The 15,710-nt window shown below is 32.5% G+C and overlaps 1 protein-coding gene across 1 annotated transcript in view; it reads left to right on the top strand.

Annotated features, from left to right (window-relative positions):
- The first annotated feature begins 12,164 nt into the window (after positions 1–12,164).
- LOC111408702 (BTB/POZ domain-containing protein At1g21780-like) overlaps positions 12,165–15,710 on the top strand; it is an 8,207-nt gene continuing 4,661 nt past the window's right edge. Inside the window, exons 1-3 of the mRNA XM_023038454.1 lie at positions 12,165–12,389; positions 12,499–12,644; positions 14,502–14,605. Coding sequence (XP_022894222.1) covers positions 12,274–12,389; positions 12,499–12,644; positions 14,502–14,605 — 366 coding nt within the window. The 5' untranslated portion in view covers positions 12,165–12,273. The remainder of the gene's footprint in view (positions 12,390–12,498; positions 12,645–14,501; positions 14,606–15,710) is intronic.

Consider the following 15,710-nt stretch of genomic DNA (forward strand, 5'->3'; position numbering starts at 1 on the left):
ACAAGGGTTATAGAACTTGTTAAAAAACTATGTGCTTACTATAATTAAAAAATACATGGATCTGAAACATAATCTAGTGGAATACGTGAATATTTTTTGTGATAAGCAGAATATGAAAATCCTGATGTCACTTCCCATTCGTTGGGATTGTGTTGTAACAGATATTAAAACGTAGTTGACAATCATGATATATGTCATAATTGTACATTATGAAATTATATTATTGGATAAATGTACATATTTATGGAAATACATTATATCCATTGACTCATGTATTGTTATAAATACTAAGGTCAGTAGAATTAGTGAGATTCTTACTTAGACATGTTGATTGTTAGTTGAGTGATAGTTCGATTATCGGAAAATTTAGAGAAAATCTCACCAAGAACTATTTGATTCGTCAATTGAGTGGGAGTTTTGAAGTTGGAAGAATTAATGTGATTCTCACTTATAACCCATGAAATTTTGCGTTATGAAATTAAGTTTATGATAGTAAAACGACAGGATTGCGGATGATGATTGGGAACATAGTGAACTTTCGACTCTGTGCCTAACGTTGAACTATCATAGACATTAATTTGCGTTAATGCAAAATTAAATATATGCATAAATGGGCATTGATTGAGAATAAAATGTCTCTAAAAATCTGATAGATTATGGCATCAAAATCTATAGTAGTTAACCTTAATAAAGGTGATAAGTTAAATGCGATAACATTTGGCATGATAAGATTTTAAGTATGCTAAAAGGACTGATACTTTAGACGGCATCAACCATGCAATATAAGACCTTATGTAGGTCATACTACTCTAGAGAATAAAGATCGGAACTTTGTTAAGTACGAAAAAAATGTGGATTTTAGTACTCGAGCATTTAAATTGTTAAGTTCTATTATAAATGATCTTTTTTTCTCGAATGTGATTTAATTGTTGGTTAGCATAGTGTTAACATTTTCGTTGGTCACATTAATTTTAGATGAGTAGTAAGTTCAAATTAGTCTCTTCTCAATATATGGAATTTTGAAAGTTATTGTGACTTACAAATTGAAGTGTCAATTTTTTATTGACACTACCCGCTATGTAAATTAAAAGACGTGTGACTTGATGTTACTAAGTCTCGAGGACATGCTTGTGTAGCAATATTCTAGCTTGCATAAGAGTTTGAATCTTAAGCATTGAATGAGCTAGAACAAATGCGGAATGGATGTGAGAGACTGGTAAAGGGACCAAGAAGAACTATCAGATAGTAAGTGAATGAAAGTGGTTTTGGTAGAGGATCAATGTTATAAAGGTTCAAGTGCTTCAAGTATACGATTTGAATCTCTTAGCTCGAAAGTGGTTAAGCTAAAAGATAGTGCACTTGAATATATTCCTCTTAGTGTTGTTTATGTGTCAACACTATACATATTGGATCTTATCTTGTGTGGATAGTGGATTCAAGGGATAGAAACTCACTTTATATGAGATCAAAAGGTATTGTCGAGTCTTTGACTTGATACAAAGTAGATATATACAAATAATGAAGATGGAGTGGATGTTTATATGATTGATATTGCAATTTAGTATTGCAAAGTGGAGAAACTGACCTCCTATTTGATATTAAGATAATATTAAAGATTCCATTAAATTTGATCTCAGTTATTGTTCTTCAAAGAGTGATCTCTTACTTGGACTTATATGTGGTAGTTCTGTTCGTACTCACAGTGGTGATTTTTATTATGGTTTTGGATATTTGTACAAATGTTTGAGATTTTGAGTTGAAAAAAACCATTTAAAGCTGTAAGAGCTAAACTTCCATAGAAAAAATACATCCAAATTTCTTTGTGGGCAATGATTAAAAGAGATAGAGATGAAATTTCAATTTTCATTACATTTTTAGATGGATTCAAGCACTTCAATTGTGGGACTAATTTTCTTAAGTTGAAAATATTGTATTGATTTGGACTTTTCTGAAGTCGAGTAGAAAATCAAATTGTGAAAATGAAGACTTTGAGAATTATCTGATAGCGTGAATCTCTATTGTGAGATATCAATGATCTATGTAATGAGAGAAATTCTTATTTGGTGGACTATTTCTTAATGTCCAATAATTATAAAGTGTATTGGATTGACGGAATAAAATATTGCTGAATATGATAAGGTTTGAAATATGCAGTACAACCTACGTATTTGCTTTTGGAAAGAGCGTTGCCTAACTAAAACGTATCAGTTAATGGAGTTCTCTCAATGTTGGTAACTTCAGAATATATAAATTTTGGACAAGTAAATAATCGAATGTGGGTTATCATAAACTCTTAATTGACTATATATGTTCTCGATTATGAGTATGGGAACATGAGTCTATTACGAACAAGATGTGTCTCGATGACATACATGTAGTCCAAAAAGGTACTTAAGTGAAATTTTTGGATGGATATCGAGTCATAAGATATGACATTTGACATTTTTCCCAGTAAGGGAGAAAAAGATTGGAGAATATCGTTGAAATTGATATTATCTGTATAGATGAATCAGTTTTGAATATATAAGAGATGATTCAAACTTTTGATTCATGCGGGAGTAATCTATTTCCAAGTTGGACTTATCTATCCTAATGGGAGCCATTTAAGAACTGTCTAATTTTAATGATTCTTGGTTCCAAGTTGGATCTAAGAGCCAGTTCAGAAAATCAAAAGAGAATTTTGAGAAAAGTAATGGAATTTAATGTCAATGATTTTTGGTTCAGAAAACTAGTGGAGAATTTTGAGAAATGTGATATATATATATATATATATATGGAATATAGAATTTCAACCTAATCTAAGATATGGTGAAAGTTCTATTCGGACATTATGTTTACCGAAAGCATTCAAGTTCTTGAAAGTTAAATGGAAGACTAATGAGTTTCTGCTTAATAAAGCTCATTTTTGAAAAAGGTTATACTCAATGTGAGTGTATTGAGTTGGATAAATCTTTTCATAACGATGGGATTCACTTCTGTATATCAATGCTAGCCATGATGGTATGTTTAAATTTAGAATTACATCAAATCGACCTAGAGACTGTATTTTTATTCTCAATTGAGAAATGATTAAAGATATCAACATGAATCAACTTTTAGATTTCATGTTAAAGTCTTTTTTTGTGTTCTGGTAACTTTACAGTTACACGCATGACCAAATACAGTCATCTCAACGGTCGTACTTAAATTTTTAACAGGGTTAAATCTCGTACAAGAATTTTGTCATATGGACGAAAACTACTGTATTTGTATAAAAGGTCTGATGACAGGTTGTAATTCTAATATTGATATTGATGACATTTGATTGACTAAGCATGATAAGGAGTGTATAGAGACCATTTTGAAATGATTGTCGTCAATTTTTGAGACAAAATACATGAGTTTAACAAATTGTATGATTTGTGCTAAGAATACTTTTTGTATGTTCTTGCTATATCATAAGAGTTTTATACTATAAATGCTCATGTGGAATTGCAATTGTGACCATATAAGTCTTCACAAATGTCTAAAGACTTTATAAGTGCGCAAAGAAATATCCAAAGAACCATATCTAGTACGATTAAGAGTTAGGAGATAGAAGTATACTATGATATATACTTGTCCTAACAAGGGTCATGCCATGGATCTAATCAGAAGGTATCAATATTATCTTTAGAAAATGTATTATAATACCTGAAGGGTGCTGCTATCAGTTATTTTATTTCGTTGTCAAACAAATAACTTGCAATTTGAATAAATATACAATTGTTGACTAAGAACGAGAGTTAGTCGAGCACAATTAGTTACTTGACTTGTGCGCTTTTGTTATATAGAGTAGCAAGAAGCATATGTTGTAATGTATATCTTGGCAGTTAAAGAAATTGTTTGATATAGATGTATTGAGCATCTAATGATACTGGTTGAGAATATGAGATCTATGATAGTTACACAACTATCTTGTATGTTAAGATCTCAAGTATTAAGATGGAATCAAACACTTAATGGTAATTATGTGAGAGACATTAGCAAAAAAAGTGTCTTTGCGATATATCTTCGTAAATGATGATATGTAATCATCATACTCTGAAAATGTCTTGAGATATATTTCTCTAGAATTTCATAGAATATGATCCTTAGTGTATCAGACGAACTCTTGATTGAGTTTTGTATGCCCATAAATGAACAATTTTGAGTTCATATGTAATCTAATATTGAGATTACAAGATAAATGATTTGTATGTACATATAAAGTATGTCGAATGGGTTGAGATTGTCTTACTCACACAAGCAATCGCCTCAGACGTTTTAAGATGTGCTTAGATGAGACACAGTGATCATATTATGTACATGATCCAGTCGCCTTGATAGTGATCATTTTGTTTACATGATCCAGTCGTTTTGATAAGGTATCAAGATGATATTACAACAAATAATCAAAATGGATTTCACTATCCATTAAACCCGTTTAGTAGCCAGATCGAGTTCTCGATTTGAGAATGTCTGGAAGAATGAACATAAGGAGAACTCAAGTTAGATATCGAGGAATACTTGAATTAGGATCTGTATGATGTTATTTGTTTACAAAGAATATCATATACACCCTAAGAAAGGGAGAAAACATCGTAGCACGTGTTTCATACCGCGTGTGCTTTTACGACTAATATTGGGTAAATGAGTGAATGGATCCTTGCTTCCTCATTGTATGAGACCCTGAGATTTATGTAACCTCATATATACCCTTATGACTTTTAACTGTGTTTTGAGGTTTTATTTCAGTGTTGCTACTTTAGCATGTTGCCAATGACTATGATTGACTCAGTTTGATGGGGTATGTCTAGGAAAGCAGCTGATTTAAAATGAAGGATTCAAGTAGGAAAGGAAAACTATTTTGACCAACATTTATGTTTGTATTCACCAATCGGACAATTGTGTTTAACCATTTGGGGTATAGAATGCAATTGTGAATACAATGATATGATGCGGGGTTCAAGTATATTCCACAAATACTCGAGGGATCGGAAATACTTGAATTAATGTTGAAAAATGAGTTTGGGGTATAGCGAGATGTGATGTTCCTCCTCTAGTAAAACTATTATATATCCTTAACAAGTTTATAGTACCGTGAGCTCTAATATTACTCGTTTGCCATATGAATTTTTGTGAGACAGATCTTGAGAAAGATCTAAGGTGTGCATTTGTTGTCACTTGTGGTTCGGATCAATCCCATCATCTGCGAGTGGGAGATGTTGGAAAATACGGATAATGAGTCGCCCATGTGGGGTGACCCAACCCGCAGAATTTTAAAAGGGTTGGAGGGAGTGGCTTGAATTCTAAATTCAAACCTATAAATTCCAAGTAACCACTTGAAACTTCCATATAGAAGTTGTGGAAAAAGAAACAAGAAGGTGGTATGAAAAATATGGTAAAAATTCGTATGTAAAATCATACCAAAATTGAAAAGCCCCTAGAATCACATTTTTGGCAAGAAATCTCACAAGAAATGACACTTAGATTGTGGATAATAATCCCCTTCCATTGTGATCGGGATTTGGACCATTGGAGTACAAGAAAATGTAAATTTTGGAGATTTGAAGACAAGGTGATTCAACCACACAAAGATCTTAAAATTCATCATTTCAAGTAAGTTTGTTGATCCGAAATTCATGTCAAAGCATGCTACGATTTTTCTATACTTCTTGAATGATTTTTAATTTTCTATGTAACAAAGTGGAATTATTTTTCACCGTGACCCTTTGTTTCAGAATTTCAGAAATTGGAGTTGGTTGATAGCTTGATGCTAGGAGAAAAAAGCTTGATGCTCATTTTCCAGCCGTAAGTTCTTTCTTGTACGCTCTCATCCTCTCTACATGTACCTGTAAGTATGAATTTTGGCAATGAAGACTAATTGAGTCGTTTGTTCTTCATATTGGGTAATCAATTGCAAACCAACGAAATTGTTTTTGGTTTTGGTTTTGGTTTTGGTTTTGGTTTTGAAGATTAATAGAGTCTAATGTCACTTTATGTAGGTTAATTAGTTTGATAAATAAAATTTAATAAATCGTATTTATTTTGAAAGCCTTTTCTTTTCATCTAACAATTTTTAAGAAAATGACATGTTTGTGTAGGTTAGAAAATAGCAATTTACAATTAAAGCCTCTAAGCCTTCTATCAGAAGCTTCATGAACTGGAGGTTGATTTCTGCGTTCATATTTTGACTAATGATTGTCTTTGCATAGTAAGAACCTGTTTGGGAATGATTTTGAGAATTGATTTTTTGACCGTTAGGAGAAAAGTGGGGTCTACCTGTGAGAGAAGAAGTCAAATATGATGGCTGTAATAATGAAATAACGGTCAAAAAATCAATTTTTTGGGCTAAAAAATCCCTCACAAACAGGCTGTTAGTGTAGGTCTTCAACTCAACGAGAAAGTGGGGAGGAAAAGAAAAGTGTTTGCTTGTGAATATTCGAAAAGAAGAAGAAGTTAATTTAAATTGGTATTTTTTTTACCAATCAGTTTTTAATTGATTATTCATGTGAGTGTAATCTATATTAGTACACTCCAAGGTAAATATGGCCAAATTATGTGATTTATTATTTATTTTTTTATATTTTTCTATTATTTTTTGTTTGATGATTATATTGAGCCGCATAATTTCCCGTCCATTGAAGACCATAGACTACACTTCCATAGTAATAAGCTTTCAACATGTTTTACAAAAGGTGAAGGAGACAGCAGTTTCTCTAAATAAACGTGCCATTAACTTATATTATAGTTTAGGAGGGTGATTTTAATGTCCAGCATTCAAATTTTCTTGCGGTTATCAACCAATTACTATGGCGATAAAATTCTGCACCAGTTGACAAATTAGGAAACTAGGAAACTAGATATTATATAAATGACTACCACTAGATGAATTGTTTTGTCAAATTATCTCATTGAAGGCTTGTATAAAGAAGATTATGCAAGATGATGAGGATATAGGGAAGATTGCTATGGTCATACTGCTTTTAATCTATACGTGATTCCAATAATCCAGTTGTGTTTCTATTTACGAATTGTGTGGGGACGTTAAATCAGGGAATTGGTCTCGTTATATTGTTGTTTTTCATTCTTTCTTTAGGATATGTTAGTTTTGCTGCTTTATAACTTCATTGTGGTTATATGCGTCTAAAGCTCTCGAATTATTTTTGCAAGATCTTTGTGATCGGACTTATGTGATTACCTTAAAAAGGGAGGAAAAACCACGAATTCTTTTCATCTGTAAGTTCTGGAAGTTCTTGTCTTTTGATGTGGTTTGGAAATACATTGTACATATGTTAACTCACGATTATTTGACTCTATGCCTGCTTTTTCTCAAGAAGCAATGTGTGCAGAGCTTTAATGTGTTTGATTTTCTAAAGGACGTCATCAGTGTGGTTCCTGCTTTAGGTGGTTTAGATGCTGCTGTTGAAGATACATCTGCTGCTAAAAGAAGGTTTGTGTTGCTATACTATAAGATTCTTGCTTTCTTATTTGTTATGATATTTGAAAATTGAGATTAAAATTGCTCGTATTTTTCTCGTATAGGAAAATCTTAGAAGATGAAGATGGAAATGACGATGAGTCAAAAAGGGCTAGAGCAGTAAGCTAATTTTCGATGACAATATATCTTGAATTTTGATAACCAATAGTATGGTTTGCTTCCCATTCAAAATTTGCAATTTTGAGAATATACCAAGATTTTATGTTTTATTCTTCAATTTGACCCTAACTATCCACTTCTAACCTTATATTGTTAACTTTTTATTTAGAGTTTGCACTAAGGAAAAGAATATTCAACACCGTTCATTTAGGTTCAGAGATGACTACAAAATTCTCTGGCAATAAAATAGAGATGATATCTTAGCTGGTTTGAAAAATATCAATTTTAATTTTCTGGTAGGGCATTTTAACTTTTGAGAAATTAATCACTTTCATTTTCAAATATGTTTTTACTTGTAACATTGGAACTTGGTAATTGTTTCTTGGAAACATAAAATTAATGCTTGTTCCTCTTGACGTCTTATTCCCTATCCAAAAAATTAAAATTAAATAAAAATGAAACAGAGTCTAAAATTAGGGGCGGCGAACTGGAACCATCTCTTGGGAAGTAGCAAGGGCAGATTAAGGAGTTATTAACAGTATTTGGAATTCATGTAAATACTTTTTGTTCTCTAAATTCATCCGCCGGTGTTTATCTCTTCGAGGAATTACCCTATTGTTCTTTTTAATTTCCAGAGAACGCATAGCTCAGAGGAGTCCTGCTTCAATACTCGTGGCTGTTCTTGATCTTCAAGATGGTTACACTTCAAAACAAGGTAATTTTCATTTCTTTCGTTTGTTTTTTGTTTACTTTAGATAAGTTATTAATCGTTTAGAATTTTTTACTTATTCTGATCCCTTTTTGTTCCTTTGGTAATGAATGACGATGGATAAAGAGTGAGAAAAAGAAGATTGGGCTTTCTTATGCAATAAAAATTAAATCATCACAGTTTATTGCTGCATTTACAGAGTTACAAAATCACCTGCAAGTATGCTTTTGAAAACGTATGGAAGGATGTTATTACAACTCTGTGTAATAGTCAACAACGTTGGTGTGTTTCTTGTTGTTATCGCTACATCTTCGATTGAATTGAGCCATCTATTCATTTTTCTTCTATCATATTGTTAATCCATATTGATCCACGAGGTTTTTATCAATTGCTTCTCTAAATTATGTCAACTGAAGGTGATGTGTTTTCCAGAATTACTTCAAGTGAAATTCATGATGTTGGTGTTCTTGAAGCTTCATTTCGACAACATTGGTTGATAACAAATTGGATAGTTCCTTTGAATTCAAAAAATATATGGAAGTTATTACTTGGATGTCTTAATTATTAAGTTGAGCACACTTAATGAATGTTAAATCTTGTTGCCATATTTAAATAAGCAGAATCTGTAAATTGATTGGTTGAAGTTGTCTGATATGCTTACTAACCATGTAATAAGAAGTTCGTCATCCAAGCTGGTGATGTTGATAGACTTGGAATCACTGAAGATTTGACCATAAGGGGAAAACATAATAATTAACTTGATACATGGTATGATTTACCTCAAATCTCCAAAAGTTCCTTTTTAAGTCGTTTAGTCTTTAAAGTGTCATCTCTACTGAAATGTACTGAATTAATAATTCCTACTCAGCTTGAAGCATGAAGCTTTTATGCTTGGTACTTCTAGCAAAATAGGATGGTAGTGGAAATCTTTCATTATAACAGCTCCAGTTGCAGATTTAAATGAGAAAATTAGTGTGTTTGGATGAGTCTTCAAGGGATAAGAAGTTGTACAAGTTAAACGTTTTAGCTTATTTAGTTATTTTCAATGTTATTAAGCATATTCTTTGTGATTTTCTTCATTAAGAGAACTGGATTAGGCCTCCTGCCCTGTAAATCACCATTTGTCCTTTTTTGGTCCTAGAATACTCTTAAGATTGAAATTAATACCCTTCAATATAAATGTGGACTCAGCTACATCAATCCTTTCAGCACTATTGTTATGCAACTTAATTCTTAATAACTCCAGGAGACAACAAGTTTTGTTCTGTGTTATAGATGACGTCCTATTTAGGTCTATGTAAAACATGCCCCAACTAAGATGTACTTTTGTTAATTTTTACTCTTAAGTGTTGGCTTGTAATCTTGTTTCTTATCTTATTCGATCACATACTCATTTCGATATCCTCATTTTTCGTAATATTTTTCTTTTGGTCATTAACAACCCCACTCTCAATATGATTTCCTTGTACTTTGTTTCTGGTTCTATATATTTTCTTGAGAACACATGGTGAATACAGTTTGGTTTCTTTGATATTGTCACACAGATGAAAAGGATTTAAGAAATAAGAAAGAAACGATAAATTATGTTCTTCCACAATAAAGATTGTCCAAATTTTCTATGATAGTTGAAAAGTTTAGGGATACTGAAAAACCTTTTTAAAATATATATCTACAATTTTTTTGCAAGTACTAATAATTTACCCAAAAATGAGTATATCAATGGATATTTGACATGTGTGCATGTGTTTGTGTATATCTACATATATGTATGTGTATGTATAATAATGTACATCTAAAACACGTCTTAGCATTCCAAGTGTTGGATTCTTGTATTTTTCTACACTTTTCAAGCGTTCTAAGCTTCGGGTCTCTGAAATTGTTCATTTGGTTCTTAAGTAGAAGGGTGTGATGACCTCCGTTAAGCCACAAAATTTTTTTAGTTCTTCTTGTTGAAAACTTATATCAGACTTTGTTTAGAGAGCTCTTTGTTTAAGCTCAAAGTAATTTGTTCTGTTAATCCTATCATTTTGAGTAGAAATTTAGCTGTTTTTGGATTCTATCTTTTGTCTGTACATGGTAAACCGCTTCCTTCGTTATTTGTTCAGGATCCTTCAGGATCTAATATTGCTCAAGTTTACTTGGATTAAGATTTTGTAAAAAAAATAAAATAATAATAATAATAAATAAATAAATAAATCTGTAAGAGTGGAAGAGCTGGCTCAAGTGAACTTACTTTGCATGACTAATTTTTTGATGGCATTGGGAAGGGCCTTGATCCTCAATTTGATATTACTGAAATTGCTAAACTGTACGTGTATTTTAAAACATCAAGGCATCCAATAAGTAAAGTTGAATTCCAATAATTTTTTATCTTTGTTTTGTTTACATTTTACAATGTAATGGAGGAAGTTTCATAAAGTTGGTATTGAAGTTATTCTAAAGGTAAATTTTCAAGACTTTTTAATGTCCTAATAGATTATTGCAAAATGTGAAATAAGCCTAGTTTAGAATCAGAATGATTGGAGGAGATTAGTGATTGATTCTATAATAATTGATGATTTGTTCACTCATAATTTAGATCATTTTCCTTAATCTGGATGTATATAAATACAGAAAGCAATAAGTAAAGAATCCTCAATTCACATAGGAATTCGTGCGTTTCAGTAATCTCATTTGTCTACATGGTACTTGAGACCAAGTTGGTTTACATATTTACATATTCATAGCGCAGATACTGCGCGTGCGCGTGCACACACACACACACATCAACACTTTAGGATCGAGACATGTTTTTTTACCTCTAGAGATACGATAACATCAATGTTGATAAGTGATGCAATTAACAGTAATTTGCAGTTCAATGTGAGATCATTGAAATTTTATGCATGTATCTTTCTTGATGGCATTGATTTCAGTTTGTCATGAAATATTTTTATTTTCATTTTCTATTGGGATGAAATGCGGCATCTAGGTTAACTGGTTAATTCCGATATTATGATATTAAATGGAGAAAAGCGAGCTTGTGTATCCACGTCATCTACTCATTTTTTCTCGTTGACATCCAATTCACTCTTCGGTGTATGATTAAAAAAAAAAAATCATTTTATTTCTTGTTTTCCTAACTTTACAAGGTAATAGATATCTTGATTGTTAAATTTTGAAACTACTATAAATGATAAGTAGGTTGATTATTTTTGGTTATCGATGGATAGGCGTTCAGTAAAGAAAAATGCTATAGCAACAAGCAAGAGCACAGAGGAGGAGGATAAACCTACTAAGGATCCTACAAGTCGAAGATGCCTCTTAATGCTTTCCTTCATTTTCAATTATGAAGTTCCCTCTCTTAAAAAAGAAACAAATTAATGTAAAAATGAGAATGAAAAATATAGCCGTTACGGACCTCACATAAGAGATACAAAGTCAAATATGATTACTTAACGTAATGGATAACGGTTATATTTTTCATTTTAATGGGAAACAAACAGGGGCAAAATAGATTAACAGTTTCCATATTTAATTTATTTTATTATTGCTCCCATCAGCTTTTGAAGGCATCAACATGTATATATATTAAACATTATGTCACCATGCTTTATTCTACATGGTTATTCGAAGTGTTTTAGTTTAATTTATCGTAACTACTTTTAATAAAGAACCAATAAACAGGGTTCAAGATAACTATCATTATTCATTTACATTAAACACGCTAATATTAGCTTCAAATCAACACCACCTGTGCATTACAAGGGCAAAGAATAGTATAATTCATAAAAGTTGGAAAGAAGCAAGCACTTCTTTGTTTTAAAAGTAATTTTTATTTAAAAATAACTAATTTTATTATAATTTTAAATTATAGAAATTAGTAGTCCCCCACACTGCTCTTCCGGCTCATCTGATGAGCGGACATGACCTGAAAGTTTTTCCGGTAGGCTGAACAAAGAAATCACGCTTACACGGCGGAGGAATGGCGGACTTGAAGGTGGAAACCATAGCAAAATTGGCTCAGTGGAGGATCGAAAATTTCGGGGCAGCCACCACTTACAAAAGATCTGACCCGTTCAAAATCGGCATATGGAATTGGTACGATCTTCACTTTATAAACGATCACATTTAGAGTATGCATATATGATTATACGTTTGACTGAATCGTGTTTATTGTACTTTTCATGATGACTTACTGATATGTTAGGCACCTATCAGTAGAGAAAATTCGATACATATACATTCGCCTTTTCCCAGAGTTGTCTAGAGTATCAAAAGAGCAGCCGCCGGTTGCGCGGTTCGTCCTACGTGTCACCACCTCCGGATCTAATCGCAGACCATATATATCTCCAAGTATTGATTTTATGCTTGATTTTTCTACTTTTGATTTCAGTTTTTAATTCTATTTGGATTACTGCAAATTCTGTTCAAATTGCTCGTCGTTGACATTTTTGAATTTTTACAATGATCTGATTGTTTCGATTGTTTTCTGTATAATTGTTTGATATACTTGTAAATACTAAATAGTAAGCAGCAAAGGAAAGCTTAAAAATTTTGCGATAATTCTAACGGTGAGGTATTGTACTCTTCCAATATTTGTGAAACATTGAAATAAATTAACGCATTTTAGCTTTGGAAATTCTTTTTCACCTATAAAGTGGAATAACAGTGGCATAATAATGAACATCGTAGAATTGCTATCCCATTTAGATATTAATGGTTTTCAAAATATATATAATTCGCTGAAAAATACTGGCACATTCAATTTGATTCAGGACGATGATAAATGTACCAGAAATGTGCTAATTTCTAAATTGTCTAGAAATACAAAAGTCAATAATTCCTACACGGAAAAGGATTAATTCTTTAGGAATTAAGAGAAAGACAATAACATCGAAGCTATTCTGTGTGCATCACTCATTTTATATACTTGATAATATTAAGTAGGGGGCACCAAAACTTAGTTACTGACATACCTGTTCCAGTTACATTTTAATTCTTTATTTTCATATTTTTGTTAAAGCAAGCATGTCATGTTCACATTTTTACCCATTCTTTAATTCTACACTAAAACCACATTTGGCATTTTGCCGGTTTTTGTGATAGGAATCCTGAACATTTTGTGGGGCCGTTGTAACAACTTGTTGATGGAAGCATATGTATTCCATGCATTCTTTGTGTAAACCATCCATAGTCTTTTCTGTTTTAAACACTTTTGTTGTTCAAGAAAGATGGTTTTCTTTGTTTCCAGAAAATTAATTCCTCTTGACATAAACTCATAGTCATCTCCTTAAGGATCGATTTTATGAAATACACGAAATGAATTAGAGTTTCAATAAGGATGACACTGTTTTTCAGGTTTTGATCAGGGTGTTCCATCTGTCTGTTTTAGGAAGTTAGTCCTTGTAGATCCTTGAAGCCTGATCAATGCTTCTATCGAATGAAAATATCAAACTATTTTTCCTATAAACTCATAAGCGCCCCATTCAACTTCTTAAGCTCCAACTCCAATGGCTGGAAAAGTCCGCTACAAGTTCACTAACCTTCATTGCTCTGAATGACCAGCGTTTTTCTCAGATTTGAAATTGTCACATTTGGAGAGATACGATGAACTTTCAATTCTGGGCTTTAAGTGGGTCCATAATACAACTATAGGCGATCTGCCAATTGATGCCCAGAATTCATCCAGCACAATTCACAAACTCATCAAATGGTAGACCATATTAGAAGAGGGAGGGGTAGACCAAAATGAACTTGACTGTGATAGCTGCTAAGGATCTAGTTGATTTAGGTCTTCCAAGTTGATCAAGTAATTAAATGAACAGAGTGGCTGAAAGGGATCCAAGTAGCTGACCCTAAAAGGCTTAGTTTTTTCTTCTTGTATTTGTGTGGAAGCATTTTTTGGTTGTGTGCTGGAAGAAAAATATATCGGGCACATATGATCGACTTGGTTGCAATAATCCATAATCAATTGACATGGCTTGTCAGGAAAAGGCAAAAAATGAAAAGCATAGCCATCGGTAATTGCAACTTTTAAGCTCAAACCTGGTTGTCTTTTGCAAGTATTCATGTTTAGTCTGCCGCTTCACTGTCTGACTCCATGAAACCTACATCATAATGCTATCTTGTCTTGTAAATTTTAACTGTGTGGATTAAATTGCTGCCCTTTGTGAAAATCATTTAATTGATTCCTGATACTTTATTCTGCAGTTCATGAAAGACTGCTTCGAACAAGTGATGACTTTGTCTGGCCTGTTGAAACTACCTTTCAAGGTCGTTTTATCATTGACGTCGAGTTTCTGGACCTTAAGATTGTTAAATGTGGCATTAATTTGTAATCTTAGGAAATAAATAAGGTTACATGCACTTGAAGAAAATGTATCAGGAAAATACATGATGCACTTGAAGAAAATATATCAGGAAAATACATGATGCAAATTCATGAATTATTATGTGTCCATTTATATTCCCATGTCTCTAGAGTTATCCATGTGGTCCTATAAATAGAGGTCATTCTTGTAGTCTCATTGTAAGGAAAAAAAAGAAGAAAACATTATTGAGTGTGCTGTAGCAACTCAAAAACTATCAATAAAAATTCAAGTTTTTCTTCAACACTTCGTTTCTGCACTAACAAATTTGGTATCAGAGCCATAACTTGTGATTGCATTTTTTCATGGCTTTCATACAAACAGCTTCGTTGTTTACATATTCTTCCAGTCAAGTCCCAATCTTCGAAGGCGAGCATTATGAATACTGGAGCATCCAAATGCAAACTTTCTTCATCTCCTTAGATCTTTGGGATGTCATTGACGATGAGGAGTACGAAGAACCATCCGAAGACAATGAAGATTACGAAAAATTGCAAAAAGAATTTAAAAGAAAAGATGCAATGGCTCTTCGCTATATTCAACAAGGAGTCGGGAAATCAATTTTCCCTCGTATCTTTGGTGTTAAAAAAGCCAAAGATGCTTGGGAAATATTGATGCAAGAATTTCAAGGAACGGAGAAAACGATCGCCTTGAAACTTCAATCCTTATGGAGAGACTTTGATAATCTCCAAATGGAAGAACGAGAATCGGTTCGTGTTTTTTCTTCACGAGTAGCCGAGACAGTAAATCAAATCAAAAGCTGTGGTGACACAATTACAGATAAAAGAGTCGTGGAGAAAATGTTAAGATGCCTTCCTCCAAAGTTTGACCATGTTGAAGCCGCAATTGAAGAATCGAAAGACTTGTCCAAAATGACCATTTATGAGTTAACCGGGTCACTTCTTGCCCATGAGCAAAGGATCAATCATTCGAGTAACCAATCTACTACCGAACAAGCTTTCCAATCAAAGCAAACATCAAAAAGAAGAAAATATTATTGAGTGTGCTGTAGCAACTCAAAAACTATCAATAAAAATTCAAGTTTTTCTTC

This window comes from Olea europaea, chromosome 14 (genome assembly GCF_002742605.1).
Source record: "Olea europaea var. sylvestris chromosome 14, O_europaea_v1, whole genome shotgun sequence".
Classification (NCBI taxonomy): Eukaryota; Viridiplantae; Streptophyta; class Magnoliopsida; order Lamiales; family Oleaceae; genus Olea; species Olea europaea.